Below are 23383 nucleotides of genomic sequence, written 5' to 3'. Positions count from 1 at the left end.
TGTGTGTGTGTGTGTATATAGTGAGTGCAGAGTGTCTTAAGTCTGCGAGGGGGTGCATGTTTGAGTGTGGGAGTGTGTGTCTATAAGGGTGTGTGTGGGTGTCTGTGTGTACCTGTGTCCATGTGTATATGAGAGTGTGTGTACACCCCAGTCCAACACCGGCATCTCCAAATCATAGATGCAGAGAGCTTGTTTTCCCCTTGCTGGAGAGTCTAGAATCAGTGGGCATCGTCTCAGTACGGGGGTCTCTGTGTGTACCTGTGTCCATGTGTATATGAGAGTCTTTGTACACCCCAGTCCAACACCGGCATCTCCAAATCATAGATGCAGAGAGCTTGTTTTCCTCTTGCTGGAGAGTCTAGAATCAGTGGGCATCGTCTCAGTACGGGGGTCACTCAATTAGGTTAGAGATGAGGAATTTCTTCTCTCCGGGGCAGTCAATCTGTAGAATTCTTCACAAAATATCAAAGAACTGTGGATGCTGGAAATCAATTACAAAGCCACTAATTGCTGGAAAAACTCAGCAGGCCTAGCAACATCTGCAGAGGGAAAGAATGAATCTTTTCAAATCAAGTGATGCTTCTTCAGAACTCTATTGAAGGGATAGGATTGTCTTGTTAGTAAGAAATGGAATTAAATCAATAGCAAGTAGCAAAATAGGGTTAGCATCTGTTGATGAGAGTCGGCGAACAACAAAAGGAAAAATCACCCTAACGGAGGTTACATACAAGCCTCCGAGCAGTTGTCAGGATGTGGAACAGAAAATCTATCAGGAGGTAGAAAAGGCAAGGAGCGGCAGAGTGGCTCAATGGTTAGCACTGATGCCTCACATCACCAGGCTCGTGGATTCAGTTCCGCCCTCTGCTGATTGTCTATGTGGTATTTGCACATTCTCCCTTTATCTGCTTGAGTTTCCTCTAAGTGTTCCAATTTCTTTCCACGTCTGAAGATATGCAGGATAATTGAACCAGCTGCAGTAAATATGGGGTTTTGGGGATTGGATGGTGTGCTATGTCTAGGTGGCATGCTGTTCGGAGGGTCGGTACAGACTCACTGAGCTGAACAGTCTCTTTCCACACTGTAGGATTCTGTGATTTTTATGTAAGAAGTCACTATTACAATAATCATGGGGGAACTTTAATATTCAGCTGGACTGGAAAAGCAGATTCATGGTGGATCCCAAAAAATGGAATTTGTGGGTTGTCTATGCGATGGTTTTTTTGGAGCATCTTGTGTAGAGCCCACTAGGGAACGTGCAGTTGTGGATTTGGTGATATGTAATAAGGTAGCCTTGATTAGGAAGCTTAAGGTTAAGGCAGTGATTCTATGATGTGACAGAATTCACCCTGCAGTTTGCTGGAATCTGATGTAACAGTAATATGCTTCCGTAAAGGTAGCAAAGACATGAAAGGAAAGATGGTGGAGCAGCAATGGCAGGAGTTTCTGAGGGTAATTTGGGAGGCACAGCAGAAATTCATCCCAAGAACCAAGTAACATCCAAAGGGAAGGTGAGGCAACCATAGCTGACAGTGGAAGTCAGGGACAGCATAAAAGCAAAAGACAAAGAATACAATGTGATGAAGATTAGTGGGAAGCCAGAGGATTGGGAGGCCTCTAAAAATCAGCAGAGGACAACTAAAAAGCAGTAAGGTTGACGATGAAATATGAGGATAAGCTAGCTAGTAATATAACAGAAGATTGCAAAATTCTTTTAGATATCTAAACAGTAAGAGAGACAAGAGTGGGCATTGGACTGCCAGAAAATGAGGCTGGAGAAGTAGTAATATGGAATAAAGAAACGGTGGAGGAACTGAATAGGTACTTTGTAGGAGAGACCAACAGCATGGTAGAACTTCGAGAGTCAGGGGGCAGAGGTGAACAAAGTGGCCGAGACTAAGGAAAAGCTTAAAAAGTCTGAAGGTGAGGAAATAACCCTGGACCAGATGGACTATATCGTAGGGTACTAAACCGAAATAGCTGAGAAGATTATGGAGGCATGGTGATCTTTCAGGAATCACTGGAGTCAGGGAGGGTCCCATAGGATTGTAAAATGGCTAATGTCACATCCCTATTTAAGAAGAGAGGAAGACACAAGACAGGAAATTATAGGATAGCCTGACCTCAGTCATTGATAAGATTTTAAAGTCCATTATTAAGGGTGAGATTGCAGAATACTTGGAAGTGCGTGGTAAAACAGGGCTGAATCAGAACAGCTTCATTAAGGAGATGAAGTGCCTGACATATGTTGGAATTCTTTGGGGAAGTAACAAGCAAGTTGAACAAAGGAGAGCCAGTGGACATGATCTATTTGGATTTCTAGAAGGCCTTTGACAAGGTGGTGCAAAGGAAGCTGCTAAGTAAATTTAAAGTCATGGTGTTAGGGGCAAGCTACTGTTATGGATGGAGGATTGGCTGACTGTCAGAAGGCAGAGAGTATGAATAAAGGTTGGCAGCTGGTGACTGGTGGAGTTTTGCAGGGGTCCATGTTGGGACCACAACTATTCATGTTATACATTTGCAATCTGGAAGAAGGAACTGAGGGACTTGTTGCTAAGCTTGCAGGTGACACAAAAATTGATTGAGGGACAGGTAGTAGTGAGGAAGCAGGGAAACTGCAGAAATACTTGAACAGGTTAAGTGAGTGGGCAAAGAAGTGGCAGATGGAACACAATATGGGAAAGTGTGAGGTTTTGCACTTTGGTCAGAAGAATACAAGTGTAGATTATTTTCTAAACTGGGAAAGGTTTTGGTAATCTTAAGCACAATTAGACTTTGGAGTGCTCGTTCAGGAATGATCATACGGTTAACATTCCGTTAGCAATTAGGAAGGCAAATGTAATGATGGCATTTGTTTTGAGAGGTCTAGATTCAAAAGCTGGAATATACTACTGAGGCTGTATAAGGCTTTGGTCAGACCTCATTTGGAATGTTGTGAGTAAGTTTTCATAGAATCATAAAATCCCTACAGTGTGGAAGTAGGCCATTTGGCCCAACAAATCCACACCCTCTGAAGAGTAACCCACCCAGACCATTCCCCTACCCAAAAGCTCTACATTTACCCCTGACTAATACATCTAACCTACTCATCTCTGAGCACTGTGGGCAATGTAGCATGGCCAATTCACCCTAACTTGCACATCTTTGGATTGTGGGAGGAAACCAGAGGAAACCCACATGGACACGCAGGAATGTGCAAACTCCACACAAACAATTGCCTGCGGCTGGAATTGACCCGGTCCCTGGTGCTGTGAGGCAGCAGTGCTAACCACTGAGCCACCATGCCACCCTGTTTCTAAAGAAAAATGGATTGGCCGAGGAGAGAGGTTGGGTCCAGAGCAGGTTTACAAGAATGATTCGGGGATGAAAGGTTTGACATTTGAGGGGTTGTTGAGCATTCTGGATTTGTACTTGATGGAGTTTAGAAAGATGAGGGGTGGATCTGATTTAAACTTACAGTATACTGAGCGACCTGGATAGAGTGGACATGGTGAAAATGTTTCCACTAGTAGTAGTAGGGACTAGGGTCTGAGTGCACAACCTCAGTGTAAAGCGACAAACTTTAGAACTGAGATGGGGTGGAATTTCTGGTGAATCTGTGGAACCTGTCACAGAAGACTGTTAAGGCCAAATCACTTGAGTATCTTTAAGACTGAGATAGATAATTTATTCATTTGTAAGGGGATCTCAAGTAATGGGATTGAGAAATATATCAGCCATGATCGAATGGTGGAGCAAACTTGATGAGCAGAATGGCCTAATTCTAATTCACGGTGACTTGGCTGCATGGATTCAGAATTGACTTTCCTGTAGAAGGCAGAAGGCAGTGCGGGATATTGGTAGAGTAGTGGACAGTGTAGAAGGTTGTCAAAGGATACAGCGTAGTATAGATCAGTTGCAGGTATGAACGGAGAAATTGAAGATGAAATTTAATTTCGATAATTGTGAGGTGCTACACTTTAGGCGATCAAATGTTAAGGAAAAGTACGCAGTTCATGGCAGGACCCTGAACAGCATTGATGTGCAGAGGGATTTTGGGGTTCAAGTCCATAGCTCTCAGAAAGTGGCCAAGCAAGTAGATAAGGTGGTAAAGAAGGCGTATGGCATGGTGGGCTTTATTGATCAGGGAATTGCATACAAGAGTCAGGATGTCATGTCACAGCTTTATAAGAGTTTGGTTAGGCCACACATACTGTATTGTGGATTTAAGAATTCCTAGAAGCATGGCATTCCAACCGGAGCTCTATCAACAAACGCATTGACTTGGATTCCATTTACCACCCTCTGAGAAAAAGAACAGGAAATGACACTATCTTAGGAACAGACATTACCAACCCAAGGAAACCTAAACACATAACTAGAAGCGGGTCACTAACACCAGTTCTTCTCTGGAGGCTCACTGATGATGTTATCAATATACTGACGAAACATCTGAAAATGAACCTTCCAGCTCAGTGAGCAAACGTACATCGAGAACCTCAACCTGAGCTACAAGTCTTCTCAAAACTTGATAACAGAGTATTGTGTTCAATTCTGGTCGCCACATTACAGGAAGGATGTGGAGGCTTGGGAAAGGGTGCAGAATAGGTTTACCAGAATGCTGCCTGGATTAGAAGGTATGAGCTATAAGGAAAGGCTACAAAAACTTGTGTTGTTTTCTCTGGAGCGACGAAGGCTGAAGGGAGACTTGATCGAAGTCTATAAAATTATGAGATGCATAGATAGGGTTGACGGTCAGAATCTTTTTCCAGAATTGAAATGTCAAATGCTCGGGGGCATGTATTTAAGGTGAGAGGGGGAAAGTTCAAAGGAGGTCTAAGGGGAAAGTTTTATACACAATGGTAAGAATGAGGACTCACTGCTGGGGTGGTGGTGGAGGCAGATATGATAGTGGAGTTTAAGAGTCTTTTAGATAAGCACATGAATATACAAGGACTGGAGGGATCTGGGAGAAAGTGAGGACTGCAGATGCTTGAGATCAGAGCTGGAAAAGAAGGGGTTATGCCCGAAACGTCGATTCTCCTGCTGCTTGGATGCTGCCTGACCTGCTGCGCTTTTCCAGCAACACATTTTTCAGCGCTGGAGGGATCTGGGCCAAGGGTAGGCAGAAGGGATTAGTTTCATTTGGTGTCATGTTCAGCACAACATGGTGGGCCGAAGGGCCTGTTCCTGGACTGTACTGTTCTATGTTTCATATCTTATGGTCTAAATGAGTGTCTTAATGTAGAATTGTGTAATAAACTTTCACATTAGTTCTTGTACTGCTCAATGTATTATTTCTGCTTCTTGTTCAGCTCATTCCAATAAATTTTACCCATTAATATTATTTTAGAAAGGTTCTGATTTAATGTATTTGATGGCTTCATAGATAATTCAGCGATATTTATTTTTCCACCATATGTATTTTCTTGTTTGTATTTTTGAACATTACTTTGCAAGGACCATGTACAAATGCTTTAATCTTTAGCGAGGTAGATTAAGCTCACAGGAAATGCTGCTTCATTTATAAGTAACCTGCTTCTGTTGCTGTTTCTTACTCCTAACTAATGAAAGATGCATTGGAATGTATTGAAAGACAAACCATTTCTAAAGTTATCTGCAGAATATGAATCAAAAGATTGAATCAGATTCACAACCATTGAAAATATCAAAAGGTAGATTTTATGAAAACTAATATTATGTTGATGTTCTGTTTAATGTGTCAAACATTATGGGTTAAAATACTTATAACATTCCAATTTCCAAATGGATGTGCTTCACCTTTGGTATTATCTGATGCTGTTATCAAAGAATAAAGGGTAAATCTTAAGGTCATTTTTGTGGCTGAAGGAATGTCATCAATCAGTTAGCCCAGTTTTAATGCTCAGCAATTACTAACTTAGCCACCAGTGAAAATTGCTTTTCCCAATTTAACTTATGAAAACCTTTCATACAAATTAATATTTTTATTGTTGTAATGAACAGATTCCCAGTTCCATGAATGTCCACTCTTAACCACAACCCCTTCCTCTCATTATCATCCTTGTGAACTGCTTTTGCGACTTCTTCATATTTCTGACGTCCTTCCTGAAGGAAAGCACCCAAATCTGGGACAGTGTTCACCCTCCAATTTGACCAGTGATTTAAATAGATTTACCATTACCTTATTTTTCACTTCTTTGTTTCGCACATCACTGTTTATTTATTCACAGTAAACAAAAGGGACAGAATACTGGTTTCATTTAAGCAGAGATTCCATGTAAAAATGAACTTGCTAAAGTGGAAAATACATAGGAGCACATCATGGAAAGCTCAGGGTGTATTAATATGAAGGAATAGTGCTTCGGTATATATTCATCATCAGGCTATTAATGCCCATTCACAGTACAAAGCCTGAGCCAAGCATGCTTGATGCGCAGCCTTGAAAAATGGCCATGCTTATTTTTGGAACTGAACAATGTCAATTAGGCTAAGATTGATTGTTGGAAAAATGTTGGAATCAATTATTGAGGAAGTAATAGCAGCACATTTGGAAAATTCTAATCTAATCAAGCAGGGCCAGCATGGCTTCATGAAAGGGAAATTGTGTCTTGACTAATTTATTTGTTTTTCGAGGAAGTCTCAACCAGAGTGGACAGTGAGGAGCCAATATATATATTGTGTTTGGATTTCCAGAAAGCATTCAAAAAGGTGTCTCTCAAAAGATTAAGTCATAAGAGCTCAAGGTGTTGGAGGTAGAATATTGACACGGATAGAGAATTAGCTAACGCGCACGAAACAACCCAACCATCTTCACCTGTTTCATCAGTGACCTTTCCTGCATAATTAAGTCAGAAATTGAGATGTTTGCTGATGATTGCACAATGTTCAGCAGCATTAACAACCCCTCAGATGCTGAAGCAGTCCATGTTCTCATGCAACAAAATCTGGGCATTATGAGGCTTGGGCTGGTAGGTGGTAAATAACTTGCAGACTACACAAGTGCTAGACAATGACCATCTCCAATAAAGGCAATCTAACCACAGCCCTTTGACATTCAGTGGTGTTACCATCACTGAATCCTGGGGGGGTTACCACTGAATAGAAACTTAACTGGACTCATCATGTAAACACTGGTATAAGAGCTAGTCAGAAGCTAGGAGTACTGTGGTAAGTAACTCACCTGACTCCCCAAAGCCTGTCTACCAACTTCAAGGCACAAGTCAGGATGGTGATGGAATACTCCCCAATTACCTGGATGGGTGCAGCTCCAGCACTCAAGAAGCTTTACAGCATCCAGGATAAAACTTGATTGGCACCACATCCACTTCCCCCACCACTGCTCAGTAACAGCAGTGGGTAATATCTGAAAGATGCAGCAGATTCATCAAAACTCCTCAGCACTTCCAAATCCACAATCACTTCTGTCTAGAAGGACAAGGTTAGCAGATACATGGCATCACTTCGACTTGCAACTATATCGCTGTTCCTTCAGTGTCACTCGGTCAAAATCCTGGAATTTCCTCCCTAAGGACATTGTGGTTCTACCCGCAGCACATGGACTGCAGCAGTTCAAGAAGGCAGCTCACTCCCACCTTTCCAAGGGGCATCTAGGGACGGGCAGTAAATGCTGGGCCCAGCCAATGATGGCCATGTCTCTCAAATGAATAAAAGAAAACTAGATTCTTGATTACCAAGGGGATGAACAGTTGTCAGGTTCAAGCATGAATGTAAAGCTGAGGTTAAAATTAGATCAACTACAACCTTATTGAATGGTGGAGCAGGCTGGAAGAATTGAGCAGCCTCCCCTTGTTCCTTAGTCTTCAAAATTTAATATATGAACATCAGGAAATAGGTTAAAAAAAAACTGCAATATTTATGGGTCAGGTTTGGATCTAAAAATGAAAATGAGTGGTTTTATTTAGATTTATCATTTTTCATGTTGGCTGATCTTTTATTAAGTTGGATCTTTATTTGCAGTCCGTTTTATTGGCCTCCTTAATAAAATATTCCATTAAATATCACAAGTGCCAAAATCTACTGAAGGTAGCTGTAAAAGTACCATGGATGTGTTTGGAAAGTGTTGATTCCTAATTGATGCTGAGCAGTAGCAAAGGGATTTGAATCATTTTTTGATTGAAATTCAACACAATGCATTAAAATGTTTCTCACTTCAAGGCACAATTTGTTAAAGAATATTCAGAATATTAGGTGCTATAGGTTCCACACATCTGAAGTAGCTGCTTTCACTCTATCGAACAAAATCTCTTTCTTCTTCCAGATTTCTTTCCAGTCTCATACCCATTCTTTCCATAAATCATATTTTATGAATACCTCTAGAATTTCTGCTCTTTAATAAAATTTGTTCTTTCTTAGGCCTCTGACACTTGACAGTATATAGTTCTAATGGCATCTTTATCATCTCGTAAATCACAAACAAAAACAGAAATTGTTGGAAAAGCTCAGCAGGTCTGGCAGCATCAATGGAGAGAAATTAGAGTTAACGTTTTGGGTCCAGTGAGCCTTTCTCAGAACATCTAGTAAATTTAGTCATTTCTGATAGGGAGCTGCTTTTAATATTGTCAGATTGTTAAGGCCAGGGCAGTATCTGAGGTCAGCCAGTGCTTAACAATGTAGTTTCTGAGCAGTGATTGGGTGTCAGAAGCTTGGCTTTTTTTGTGTCCATCTTGAATGAGATCTCTATATAGTCTCGAAATACCAGTTAGTATTTCTGTAAAAGCAATTGATGTTTCTTTATTGCTTTTTGCAGAAGCCTATCCCACAAATTGGTTTGTTGATATGATTGGGGCCACTACTCAGCTCTGGTTTGTCTTCATTAATTTCTGCTGTCATTCTGTTCTGTTCAAGTTTAATATTTTGTCTATTCTACATTATGTAGACATCCAGAGAAAGGGGCACACTTACCCTGCACATTTTCAATCAACTAAGTTTTAATTCCTTCCTGAGTGAGAATGTATATCAGGTATGAGCAGGCAGGGAAAGAGTTAAGTTCTGAGTTTTGTGAAACAAGAGGTTCCACTGAGCATGACTCCGATCAGTTAAGAACTTACAGTTAACAATGGGGTGCTGGAGGCAAGGGAGATGGGTTAACAAGGTGGAAAAACAGTCATTATGTAGAGCCATTTCACAATATTGGAAGCATTCAGTATGTGCAAGGTCAGCTAACAAGGGGAAAGTATCCATTGTATGAATCCAGTTAACAAGGTTAAGAACATTCATTGTATAACAGTAAAAGGCTTGGTTTCTGCTATTGATACTTGTATGTATGGTCACCCAACTAATATGTATGTTGCCTTATCTGGATGCTCCCCCCTGTAAAATGACTATATAATTCATTGAGAAACTGCTCTTCCAGAGAAGGCCAAGAACTCATGTCCCTGTGCACATGGGCGATCGTTCTCTCTCCCTTCAGGGCCTGAAATAAAGATGGAGGTAAAACTACACTATGTCTCTGAGCGTTTTGCTTCGACTGAGAGTCGGGTGGGGGGTGGGGAGTGGGGGATGAACGGGATGGCATGACGGTGGGGGAAGTGCCAGAGGACTGGAGAATAACTAATGTGATTCTACTTTTTAATAAGGATGGACGAGACAAACTAGGAAATTACAGACCAGTGAGTCTCATGTCAGCGATAGGGAAACTATTGGGAAAAAATTCTGAAGGAGCAAAATTAATATTCACTTGGAAAGGCATGGGTTAATTAGGGATCATCAGCATGGCGTTTTCAGAGGGAGGTCGTGCCTAACAAATTTTTTAGAATCTTTTGAAAATATGATTAAGTGTGTGGATGAGAGAAGTTCAGTTGATGTAGTTTGTATGGAATTTAGCAAAACTTTTGACAAGGTCACGCATGGGAGACTGATTGGGAAGGTTAAAGCACACGGAATTGAGGGAAACTTGGCAAGATAGATCAGAAACCGGTTTAGTAATAGGGCATAAAGGGTCGTGATAGAAGATTGTTTGAGTTACTGAAGACTGGTGTCCAGCAGTGTACCACAAGGATTAGTACTGGGACCCTTATTGTTTTTTATATACATAAATGATGGAGATGAAAATTTGGGCAGAATGTTTAGCAAATTTGCAGAGGACACCAAGCTTGGTAGAATTGTTAATAGCGAAGAAGATGGTTGTAGGTTACAGGAAGATATAGACGGGTTGGTGTGATGGGCAGATCAGTGGCAGATGGGATTTAATGCTGATGAGTCTGATGTGATGCAGTTTGGAAGAAGAAACAAGAGGAAACAAGATGAGGAATGGCAGGACACTGGGTAGCTTAGAGAAACACAGAGATCTTGGGGTAGTTATTCACAGATTCCTGAAACCGCAAGCATGTGAATAAGATAATTAAGGTGGTATATGGGACATTTGCTTTCATCAGTCATGGCATAGAGTATAAGAGCAAGGAGGTAATGTTGGAGTTGTACAAAGCGTTGGCCAAGCCACAGCTGGGGTATTGTGTGCAGTTCTTGTCACCTCACTACAGGAAGGATATGATAGCATGAGAGTGGGACATTTGCTTTCATCAGTCATGGCATAGAGTATAAGAGCAAGGAGGTAATGTTGGAGTTGTACAAAGCGTTGGACAAGCCACAGCTGGGGTACTGTGTGCAGTTCTTGTCACCTCACTACAGGAAGGATATGATAGCATGAGAGTGGATAGATACAGAGGAGGTTCACCAGAATGTTGCCTGAGATGGAGGAATTGAGCTATAAGGAGAGACTAAATAAGCTTGGAATGTTTTCTATAGAGCAGGGAAGACGGAGGGGGGAACATGATTGAGGTGTATAAAATTATGAGAGGTATGGACAGGGTGAATAGAGAGCAGCTTGGTTGAGGGGTCAATCACGAGAGGACATAATGTTAGGATAAGGGGCTGGAGATTCTGAGGGGATTTGGAGAAAGGAGGCTTTTTCACTGTTTGAAATCTGGAATGCACAGCCAGGGAAGGTGGTGGAAGCTGGAAACCTTGCTACCTCTAAAACCTAGTTGGATGAGTACTTTAAATATCATAACATTTGGGGATATGGGACAAGTCCAGAAATTGGGATTAGCGCATTTTTAGTGATAGTTATGTTGGTGCAGACTCGATGGGTCAAAGGGCTTTTCTGCACTGTATGAATCTGTGAATCAGAGTTCTAAAGAAATGTAGCACAAAATGCTGTTTAGAGGTTTAGTGTTCTTTCAAAAATAACTTTAAAAAAATCAAATCATCAAATGCTGTGGTAGTATTCAAGCTTCATTTTCTGGATTATCAGTCCAGGGTTCCGGTTACCAGGTGAACAAAAGAATCCTTACACTGAAGTCCTGGCAAATTTAATGTTCCTTACTTTTATCTGAGGACATCCAAATAATGTCATGATCACTGGCTTTCTCTGAAATCTGCCAAATATGTTAATTTCTTTTTGTAGATCAAGATTTCTTTTGTAAAGTCTGCATGTTATTCAAAATGAAGCTTAGCCATTCAAGTGATACAGACTAAAATTAGTAAACGCCTTTGCAATTCTTATCAGCATTGAATTGACCTTCTCTGGTTAGCAAGGAGTGAATTTTCTCCAAGGATGCAGCAGCTGTCTGGCTTCACCAATGTTCACTGGTGGCAGAGTGAATCACAACGGGGCAGCATGGTGGTTCAGTAGTTAACACTGGTGCCTCACAGCGCCAAGGACCTGGGTTCAATTCCAGCCTCAGGCGACTGTCTGTGTGGAGTTTGCACATTCTCCGTGTGTCTGTGTGGGTTTCCTTCAGGTGTTCAGGTTTCCTCCCATAATCCAAAGATGTGCAGGTTAGGTGAATTGGCCATGCTAAATTGCCCACAGTGTTCAGGGATGGGTAGGTGGGTTACTCTTTGGAGGGTTGCTGTGGATTTGTTGGGCCAAATGGCCAATTGCCTCACTGCAGGGAGTCTATTCTATTTTATTCAATGTTCTGAATTTTATTGTTGTTGCACTTGACAGTTCTCAAACAAACGTTTGAGTAAAGATTAACCATTGGAATGAGAAGAGAAATAGCTTGTGACCAACAAAGTGGAAAAGGGGCTGAAATAATTTCTCCCACTGTAGGATTGTGCTTAAATACAGAAGTCTGGTTGTCACATTCAATCTTGTCTAACAAAAAATAAATTACCTATTGTGGTTGCTGTGAATTTTGGATGCTGCTGCTAAGTGGTTTTGAAGATGCAGAAAGCCACTCGATTACCATGCCAGTTCCAACAACTGGTAGCTCGCATTTATATTGCACATTTATATAGCTTCAATTCTGATGATGCAGCTGCCTCAGTACTGTGAGGATCAGATTAGGTTATGTAATCAAGAGCTGGACAGAGGTTCTTATTTGAGAATTGAATGTAGGGGCTTGAAGCTTTTTGCAGGAGAGAGCATGGTACTGGATAAGCACAGCAGTTCAGGCAGCATCCGAGGAGCAGGAAAATTGACATTTCGGGTAAAAGCCCTTCATCAGGAATTCCCTGATAAGTTTTCTCTGATGCTGCCTGACCTGTGTTTTTCCAGCACCACACTCTCGACTCTAATCTCCAACATCTGCAGTCCTCACTTTTGCCTTTTTGCAGAAGCTTTAGTATATAAGCATGTTACCTTGAACTGTTTTGAACTGAAACTCTACAGTTCAATGTAGTACCATGCCTGATTATATAGGTATTAGTTCAATGCCTCTCTCGACACAATGGACTATTGTCTACTGCCTTGTTTCTGGAAAATTAATTCCTACTACAGAAGGGATTTAAATTTTGTGCCAGCTGACTTGGATTCCGGTTGAGTTAATTGCCTCTGGATAATGAAACTTCAAGGAATAGAAGTTTAACATTCATGTTTGAAGTTGAGGAAATGCATTTTATTGTGAATGTATTCCTTTAACTAAAGCATTTTGAATGGTATGTTTGAAAGGAAATTTTGATTAACCATGTGAAACAAATATAAGCTGAGTGCACAATGTGCCCATAATTTTACTTTGGCAAGTTTACATGCACGTCATGCATAACAATTTTTCTTCCAGTGTTCAGGGTCAGACTATCCTACCAGATTGCAACACTGATAGCAATTCTCAGGGAAACTCCCATGATTTTCCAAAATACGTGTCAGTTCGAGGCAATGTGACACAACTCACCCATGGAGGAAAGACTGGAAAAATACAAGTTACGAATCTGTTTTCATTAGAGCTGAGAACGTTCACAGTCTTTGTTCACATTGTCTTTGAGTGTCTGTAGCAAAGACATGGCCATTCAGCCCTTTATGTCCACTTCCAGCTCCTGACAACAGCAGAGTTCCTAATGCCACTCTCTTGCCATTTCCCTGAATCAAAGTTTATTGATTTTTTTTTTGTGCAAAAGGCTTTGAACTTTCTTTGGAGAGAAAGTGGAAATTAAAGCATTAGTCATAGTGATGACTAATGCATTTCATGGCCTCCTATATCATAGCCCATGTGACAACTGAATCATAAACTGGTCCCTGAAATACCATTATCTAGAGGCAAGTAACTCAACTTGAATAGCCCGATCAATGAATGTTTATTTGAGTGTACAAGATTATGAAGAATGATAATGTAAATTAAGGAGGAAAAAGGACAGTAGTTGTGTCACTGAACTAAAAATCCAGACACCTTGTGCTTGCTTATCTTAGTTTACAGGACAACTAGTTTGCAATGTAAAGTAACACCACAGCATGGGTTCAATTCAATTACTGTGTGAGGTTGCTATGAATATCCCACCTTCTCAAATTTTCCCCATTGTCTGAGGCATAATGACCCTTAGGTTAAACCACCATCAGTCATCTATCATTAATGAAAGAGAAGACCTATGGTCCTCTGAGACCAGGGAGCTTTCCTTAATTCAGAGATTTGGGCTAACGACCATGAGACAGTTCAATTTTCACCATGGTAGCTAGGGAAATTTAAATTTGAATTCGTTCATAAAAAGGAATTAAAAGGCTAGCCTCAGGAAGAGTGATTGTGAAACTGTTGAATTGCCAAAATAAAATCTAAATGTCTTAGTTTACAGGACAACTAGTGGTTAGCACTGCTGCCTCACAGCGCCAGAGACCCGGGTTCAATTCCCGTCTCAGGCGACTGACTGTGTGGAGTTTGCACGTTCTCCCCGTGTCTGCATGGGTTTCCTCCGGGTGCTCCGGTTTCCTCCCACAGTCCAAAGATGTGCAGGTCAGGTGAATTGGCCATGCTAAATTGCCCCTAGTGTTAGGTAAGGGGTAAATGTAGGGGTATGGGTGGGTTGCGCTTCGGCGGGTCAGTGTGGACTTGTTGGGCCGAAGGGCCTGTTTCCACACTAAGTAATCTAATCTAAAGAGAGAAAATCACCTACCCTTGCCTGATTTGGCCCACATGTAATTCCAGATCCATTAAAACGTAGTTAATTCATAGTTGCCATAGCATGGCAGACCATTCAGTTTAGAGGCAGTTAGGGATGGACAATAAATTCTAGCCTTGCAGTGAAATTCAAATCTGAAGAACAGCTATATAAAGTAGTGTGCTTTTGCATTGGTAGATGGAATGGTAAGGAGTGGACATTAATGTTAAGCTGAACATGAAGATACAGAAGAAATGTTAGAAAAATGTTCTTTCCTTAAATCATGGCTAGAATGTGGAATTCTCTGTCACAAGTGATTGTTGAAACATAGCCCATATTTGCTTTTAAAATGAAATTTATTACATGTGAAATAGGGATATGAAAGTAAATGGAGAATGAGTAGAGTGAAATTAAACAAAATAGATGTTGAAAAGTATACTTTGAGTGAGCAGGAAAGTCAGATTTGGCTGTATGACACATTTTTAAAGAAGGAGAAAGTGAGGTCTGCAGATGCTGGAGATCAGGGCTTATGCCCGAAATGTCGATTCTCCTGTTCCCTGGATGCTGCCTGACCTGCTGCGCTTTTCCAGCAACACATTTCCAGCCCACATTTTTAAAGAATACTGATGAGCCACATGGCTCATGTAATTGCTCAGATATTCTGTATTTAGAAATGACTTAAATCATTTTTAACAAATCTCCGACTTTGGGGAATGCCAAAACAGCAACCAAACAAATGTTGGGCAGAAATTGTTATATCTATGACCAAATGCAGGAGATGAGTTTCATTCTTGTTGTGAAAATTCAATACGAATTATGTTGAAGGTTATTAAAATAAATACCATGACTGTACACTGTCCAACGTTAATGCTAGAAAATTACCGACTGAACTGATCTTGTGATCTGGCTTGAAAAGGACATGTGAATGATTTATTTTATAATAGAAGCCCAAATCCTAACCAGACAAGTGCATCTTGTCTTCTGGGATGAGTGTCAATGACTTTGGTGTGAGTTACCATGGGTGCAATTTGACTTAGCTTTGTATTCAAGGGCATTGGAAGGCTATTGGGCATACCGAGCTCCTTCAGTGTCCAATTATTGTGTGGGCCTTGTTACTAGAATTATATTCTGTTGGTTTTATCGTTTTTGAACTGTTCTTGAGTTTCTGTTTTGCTTTTGGTTTTGATGCAGGAAATCAGCCTGTACTGATTCAATTGCCTTTATTATTTTGAATTACCCCTTCAAATTGTTCTAAAGTTTTAGTTTGATCTATGAAAGTGATGAACCTTTATTGAAGGTGAACAGACAGGAGCTGATTGTGAAACCCTTCACAGATGGCACTGATGATGAAGTTCTTGAAGTATGTAAGAGACTAGAATAATACAGAACATTCTTTAGTTGCAGTTTAAAGTTTTAGAAAGTGATGCATAATTCATGATCAGCTAATGAGATGAGCTATGGTGAATATAGATATAGGAAAGAAATGGTGATAAAAATCCAAATCATTTGCTTTTGCTGTCTCTGTACATCTGGAAAACTATTAAAAACCATTATAAAAACATATTGCGAGTCATACATAACAGATCAGACAGAATGTGTGGAGAAAACAACCAAGTTAATGAATCAGATTGACAATATTGCATGAGAGCTGAAAATGTGTTGCTGGAAAAGCGCAACAGGTCAGGCAGCATCCAAGGAACAGGAGAATCGACGTTTCGGGCATAAGCCCTTCTTCAGTGTGTACTTTCCCCATTCCTGAAGAAGGGCTTATGCCCGAAACATCGATTCTCCTGTTCCTTGGATGCTGCCTGACCTGCTGCGCTTTTCCAGCAACACATTTTCAGCTCTGATCTCCAGCATCTGCAGTCCTCACTTTCTCCTCGAATATTGCATGAGAACCAAGGAAGTTTAAGAAGCATAGCAATTTAAGCACGAGTATAAATGCAGCTGAGAGAAGAAAAATCTAAAGGAAAAGCAAGAGAGATTAAATTAAATTGATTTTAAAAATGGCATGATGCAGAAATGTTGTTTATTTATGCATCAGTTTGGAAGATGCAATTTACAGTCTGATGACATCTTGAAATAAAACTCTTCAAAAAAATGAATTGCATTGATTTTTGGATTCAGGTATTTCAAATATGTGTCACCTATTACTTGGTTTAAAAGTACAGAAATTGTATCTTCAGTTAGTCAACTGTTCAGACTCAGGATTACATGTCCCACTTGGTTTTTCATTCAAAAATAGAAAATGTTGTAGTGAAAGAAGCAGAGTTAATATTTCAGGTCAATGACCTTTCATCAGAATTTCTGAAAGGTTATTGCGTATTTTTTAATATATTTGTTCATTAACCAGCTCCCACAAAAGACAGCTGCAACACATTGCCCGATCAACCATTTCAATTTAGTTAGGATGTTCAACATGTTAAAAGTGAATTTCTTAACAGTACTCTTCAGCTGCAGTCATGTCCTCTAATTTAAACTACTTGGCTAACCAAAAGAGGCACTTTGGCTCTGACAGGTAGAAACAGATTGAAGAGGCACTTTACTGCCAGTTTTTATCTCCTTCTCATGCTGGTCCACTTTTTATGAAGCTGCTGTTCCCATATTCTCTGTCAGTGTTTGAGAAGCTGCTCACCCACCTCTCTCTCACTGTTCGAGAAGCTGCTCACCCCCACCCCCTCTCTGTTCGAGAAGATGCTCACCCCCCTCTCTCACTGTTTGAGAAGATGCTCACCCTCTTCTCTCTCACTGATCGAGAAGCTGCTCACCCCCCTCTCTCTCACTGTTCGAGAAGCTGCTCACCCCCCTCTCTCTCACTGTTTGAGAAGCCGCTCGTCTCCCTCTCTCTCACTGTTCTTAATGAAGCTGTTAACCCCACTCTCTTTCCTGCTGTTTATGAAACTGGTGCCCCTGCACTCTGGAAGCTAAACTGGACTTGTCATATAAATTCTGTAGCCACAAGAGCAGCCCACAGATGGTGAATTCTGCAGCAAGTTACTCACTTTCTGACTCCTCAAAATCTGTCCACCCATAAGTCACAAGTCAGAGTATGACATAATATCTGCTTAAGGCTAGCTCCAACAATACTCAGAAAACTTGACACCATCCAGGATGAAATATCCTGCTTGATTGGCACCCCTTCCACCATCTTCACCATTCAACTATGCCTCCACGATGCACAGCAGCAAACTGTCAAAAGTCCTTTGCCCCTTCCAAACACGCTATCTCTTGCACCTGGAATTATAAGGGCAGCTGATGAGTGTTTCATTTTTTATGGTTCAGTAACATTGAACTTTAGAAGGACCTCAACTTTATTAGCAAGTGTTTGTAATTGTGAGTGATTTACTGCCTGACCACAATGGTTGCTTTGCAAACAGGTCATGCAAGAATGAATCCTTTTAGGCCTGATTTATCATCTTTCTCAGAAGGTCTAATATTTAAAGGAATCTCAATAGTCTAAGTCCAGAAATCCTGTGAAATCTCATATCTCCTTGGTTAAAAACCATTTAACCATATTCCCCACTTGACAGTAGATAGTCACATGTTGAAAATGAGAGAAAATGTGATTTTCACAAATTCTGATTTTGCAACATCCATTGAATGATTATGTAAGTTACATAAATTTCCTAACTATGCTATCATTAATTTCTGCAGCTAAGTTGTAACTATGCAATATTTGAAACTAAAGGTATTTGTTCAGAGAATTTTCTGTTGTTGTAAGAAAAATGTATTGAAAGATCCCTGGACTTAAAACCAAGTAAGTGCAACCCCAAGGAAATTTTAGCCATTATTCAATGGACTTAGACCTTAAAAAGTAGGCTTTTATTGTTGAATGTAAAGGGAGTGATGTGTGTTTAGTATTATCCTTAAATCAGTGATGAAATCTAGATATAATTCTCTAAATTGTAACAGCAGAGATCTATCTCAAAAATAAGCTTCAATTATAAACATTAAAAAACTAGACTTTGTGCACTTTCTGATCAGAAGCTAGGGGTTTCATGACTCAACAAGAAGTAAATAGCCCTGAACGAATCACCCAAAGTCACTTTTTACTTGCCCTGCTAACAAGGACATGAAATGGAGTGGACAAACTGATAAAGCTTTACTGTAGCCAAAGGGGTATAGATGTTTTTTACAACCACAGCAGAAGTTAAGTGCAGTCCATTTTGTAACATCTGAACTTATTACAAATTCAATCAAAATAGTTGAATTTTAGATCATTTGGATGATTTAATTTTAGCAGTTATCTTTTAGGTTGTACGTGTTTTCATTTTGTAACATGGGTTGTTTTTATTTTTGTTGAAATCTAACAGAATAGAGATGCTTTGCCATCATGAAGCCAAAGTACTTTTTCTGTCTATGATATGTTTTTAGTGCTATGATAAAATATTTTCTCTTGAAACTGACAACTTCCAACTAAAGCTGAGTCAATAATGATCTACCTGCCTGCTATTTGCACAAATTGCGCTTTTAGACTTCAGAAGAACCAATGAGCACAAAAGATGTATGTACCTTAGATAGAATGCCTTGTTGAAACACATTTTTTGCAGGGTGGAAAATGTTGAGAGAAATGAAATGGAAGCAATGAAAGCCAAGCGCTGTTTATTTTCAGCAGTGGCTTTTATACAAAAAGCAGTGATTAGTTGCATTAAATCAGAGATGAGTGCCAGGTTTTCGACAAATGGAGTGAAAAGGGTGGGCATTAAGACCCTGCTTTGAGAATTCTAGCCAATAAATTGCAAAGGTAATGAAGGTGGGTGGACACATAGAGTTAAGAACATTATAAATATTTACTTGATATGTTTAACATGCTGCTATTTCTTCTTCCTCTTTTCAGCTATATTTATGAATCTCACACTCTGAATTTTGCTGACAGTCCTTGAATTAGTTTTAAGTTGTGGAAGGACTTTGCTAAAAGCAAGATGCTTATCAAGGAATACCACATCCCTCTTCCCATGAGTGTTGAGGAGTATCGTATTGCACAACTCTACATGATCCAGGTATGATTGACCTCAGTTAGAGAATATTAAAGATGAGTGATAATTTAACTGGTTTATTTTTGTTTGATTGGGAGGGAAATGCTCCGTGCTTCAGCTGACAGAATTGTTTTGGGTTTATAAAGCACGATAACCGTTTATCACTCTTATATTGAAAGATGTGTCACAGGGTAATTTTGTCTTGTATACAAATATTTTGTGACCATTGAAGTATGATTTAAATTGTATCTTCATGTGTGGAAAAATTCTCTGAATATAAGCCTTGCATTGTAGCTAGCCATTAAAATCAGAAGTGATATTTAAACTGACAGAAAAACCTAATATTGTTTAAAAATATTGTGAAGAAGGGTTACACCCGAAACATCAACTTCACCACCTCCTGACGCTGCCTGGCTTGCTGTGTTCTTCCAGCCTCCTGCCTATCTATTAAAAGTATTCTAAAGTGAAGGTGTTCTTCTGCTCCACAATGCTTTTTCAGATTAAAGGACAAACATTTGTATAGGGCTATGAGTAAGCCAGGATCCTATTTATACACCAAATATGTAACCAAAGCCATAAATTATTTTTATTCATTCCCATTCGATGGCATTACAAGATTTGAAGTTTTTTTTATAATCAGCTTTTTGTGTCATTCTTGATGTTTAATATCCTGACAAAAGCATTCATTTTTGACTTCAGTTTACTTAAATTCCAGTAACCCTGGACACTGAATATCCTGGTTGTAGTTTACTCGCTGAGCTGGTAGGTTTGTTCTCAGACATTTTGTCACCACACGAGGTAACATTATCAGTGAGCCTCCGGTGAAGCGCTTGTGTTCTGTCCTGCTTTTTATTTGTGTGTCTTGGTCTGTTAAGGTGGATGATATCCTTTCCAGTTCGTTTTCTCAAAAGTTGGTAAATGGGGTCCAAATCAATATGTTTATTGATAGAGTTCTGGTTTAAATGCCAGGCTTCTAAGAATTCCCGTGTGTTTCTCTGCTTAGCCTGTCCTAGGATGGATGTGTTGTCCTTCTTCGACTGTGTGTAAGGACACTAGTGATAGCTGGTCTGGTCTTTTGGTGGCTAGTTGGTGCTCATGTATCCTGGTGGCTAGTTTTCCGCCTGTCTGTTTGATGTAGTGTTTGTGGCAGTCCTTGCAGGGTATTTTGTGTATGGCATTCGATTTGCTGGTTGTTGGTACAGGGTCCTTTAGGTTCATTAGTAGGTGTTTCAGTGTGATGGTAGGTTTGTGGGCTACCATGATGCTAGGAAGTCTGAGTAGTCTGGTAGCCATCTCCAAGATGTTTTTGATGTATGGTAATGTGGCTAGAGTCCCGGGCATGTTGTGTCTACTTGTTTGGGTTTGTTGCTTAAGAATCGGCAGACTGTGTTCATCGGGTACCCATTGTTCTTGAATACATTGTACAGGTATTTTTCTTCTGCTGCTCGTAGTTCCTGGGTGCTGTAGTATGTTGTGGCCCATTTAATTAATGTCCTGATGCAGTTCTGTTTGTGGGGGTTGGGATGATTGCTCCTATAGTTGAGAATCTGGTCTGTGTGTATTGCTTTCCTGTAGATGCTGCAGTTCTCCATTGACTGTTCCACTGTGACATCTAGGAAGAGAAGTCTGTTGTTGTTCTCTTCCTCTTCGGTGAAACTTATGCCAGTAAGGAAATTGTTGATGATATTGTAGGTTTCCTCTAATTTGTTCCGTTTCGTGATGACACTCCGACCTCTTGGCATTATGGTAGCCCACAAACCTACCAATACACTGAAACAAGTACTGATGAACCACAAGGACCCTGTACTAACCACCAGCAAATTGACATCACTTTTTCTTGGAAGCAGTTGGAGTGGGAGATTTGACAGTGAGGATCAGAGGCCCGACAGGCAGGTAAAATTATTAAAGATATAAAAGCTGACTCCAGGAGTTCAACGTTCTTCACTTTTGTTCGGCGGCAGTTGGAGTGGGAGGAGCGACAGCGAGGACCAGAGAAATATAGAATTTTAAAAGCTACAAAGATTTACCTCGTGTATAGGCAGAGTGTACACTGAGTGGAAGCAGACACGAAACTACTGGGTAAGTGAGGCTTTATATTTGGATGGTTGCTTTATCCAAAACACTACTCGGGTAGTGTCTCCACCTGTGCAGCAGATTGTAAGGTAACTGGTTTCTTTGTGTTTTTTTTAGTTTTTCAGTAGTCTCGTTGAGAATTTAGAATAGTGGGAATGGGGTTAGGGCAGTTGAATGTTCCTCCTGCAGAATGTGGAAGGTAGGGGTCACCAGTAGTGTCCCTGCTGACTGCATCTGTGGGAAGTGCACCCAATTCCAGCTCCTTGAAAACCACATTAGGGTACTGGGGCAGGAGCCGGATGAACTTCGGATCATTGGGGAGGCGGAGGGGGTTACTGAGAGGAGTTACAGAGAGGTAGTCACACCTCGGGTAAAAGAAGAAGGTAGATAGGTTACTTTCAGGGGATGGAAAGGAAACCAGCAGGCAGTGCAGGGATCCTCTGCGGCCGTTTCCCTCAACAGCAAGTATACAGTTTTGGATACTGTTGGGAGGGACGACTTAACCGGGGTAAGCAATGGAGCATAGGTCTCTTGCACAGAGTCTGTCCGTGTTGCTCAGAAGGGAAGGGGGAAGAGGAGCAGAGCATTTCTTCATTGGGGACTCTATAGTTAGGAGGTTCTGTGAGAACAAGAGAATGGTTGGTGTGTTGCCTCCCAGGTGCCAGGGTTTGTCATATCTCTGATCATGTTTTTGGAATCCTTGAGGGGGAGGAGGAGCAGCCCCAAGTTGTGGTCCACATAGGCACCAATGACATAGGTAGGAAGAGAGTTAGGGATTTAAAGCAGAAATTTAGGGAGCTAGGGTAGAAGCTTAGAGCTAGAACAAACAGAGTTGTTATCTCTGGTTTGTTGCCCATGCCACGTATTAACAAAGCAAGGAATAGGGAGAGAGAGAAGTTGAACACGTGGCTATAAGGTGGTGAAGGAGGGAGGGTTTTGGGCTCCTGGATGATTGGGGGTGTTCCAGGAGTAGGTCGGACCTTTACGAACAGGATTGACTTCGCCTGAACCAGAGAGGTACCAATATCCTGGGTGGGGAGAAGATTTGCTAATGCTCTTTGGGTGTGTTTAAACTAATTCAACAGGGAGATGGGAATCAAAGTTGTAGTTCGAGTATGCGGGAGGATGAGAGTAATGAAGTCAGATCGAAGGCTTCAAGGTCACAAGAAGGCGCCAGCAGGCAAGAAGTTGGTTTGAAGTGTGTCTACTTCAATGCCAGGAGCATCCAGAATAAGGTGGGTGAACTTGCAGCATGGGTTGGTAACTGGGTTTTCGATGTTGTGGCCATTTTGGAGACATGGGTAGAAAAGGGACAGGAATGGTTATTGCAGATTCAAATGTTTCCATGAGAACAGAGAAAAATGGTAAAAGAGGGAATGGTGTGGCACTGTTAGTCAAGGACAGTAGTACGGTTACAGAAAGAACGTTTGACAATAGACAATAGGTGCAGGAGTAGGCCATTCTTCCCTTCGAGCCTGCACCACCATTCAATATGATCATGGCTGATCATCCTTAATCAGTATCCTGTTCCTGCCTTATCTCCATAACCCTTGATTCCACTATCCTTGAGAGCTCTATCCAACTCTTTCTTAGATGAATCCAGAGACTGGGCCTCCACTGCCTCTGGGGCAGAGCATTCCACACAGCCACCACTCTCTGGGTGAAGAAGTTTCTCTTCATCTCTGTCCTAAATGGTCTACCCCGTATTTTTAAGCTGTGTCCTCTGGTTCGGCACTCACCCATCAGCGGAAACATGTTTCCTGCCTCCAGAGTGTCCAATCCTTTAATAATCTTATACATCTCAATCAGATCCTCTATCAGTCTTCTAAGCTCAAGGGTATACAAGTCCAGTCAGCATAAGGTAGTCCCGCCATTCCAGGAATTGACCTCGTGAGCGCTGCACTCCCTCAATAGCCAGAATGTCTTTCCTCAAATTTGGAGACCAGAACTGCACACAATACTCCAGGTGTGGTCTCACCAGGGCCCTGTCCAGCTGCAGAAGAACCTCTTTGCTTCTGTACTCAATCCCTCTTGTTATGAAGGCCAGC

General features: G+C 40.9%; 1 protein-coding gene across 11 annotated transcripts in view; it reads left to right on the top strand.

The window, feature by feature from the left end:
• Positions 1 to 23383, top strand: part of LOC122551006 (membrane-associated phosphatidylinositol transfer protein 2) — a 475269-nt gene that overhangs the window by 229206 nt on the left and 222680 nt on the right. For all 11 annotated transcript variants that reach the window (XM_043692613.1, XM_043692617.1, XM_043692618.1 and 8 more), the window contains one exon: positions 19124 to 19286. In XM_043692613.1, coding sequence (XP_043548548.1) covers positions 19209 to 19286 — 78 coding nt within the window. In that variant the 5' untranslated portion in view covers positions 19124 to 19208. The remainder of the gene's footprint in view (positions 1 to 19123; positions 19287 to 23383) is intronic.

Source organism: Chiloscyllium plagiosum, chromosome 6 (assembly GCF_004010195.1).
Source record: "Chiloscyllium plagiosum isolate BGI_BamShark_2017 chromosome 6, ASM401019v2, whole genome shotgun sequence".
Classification (NCBI taxonomy): Eukaryota; Metazoa; Chordata; class Chondrichthyes; order Orectolobiformes; family Hemiscylliidae; genus Chiloscyllium; species Chiloscyllium plagiosum.
Note: the sequence above shows the minus strand (reverse complement) of the source record. Positions and strands in the feature narration are given on the sequence as shown.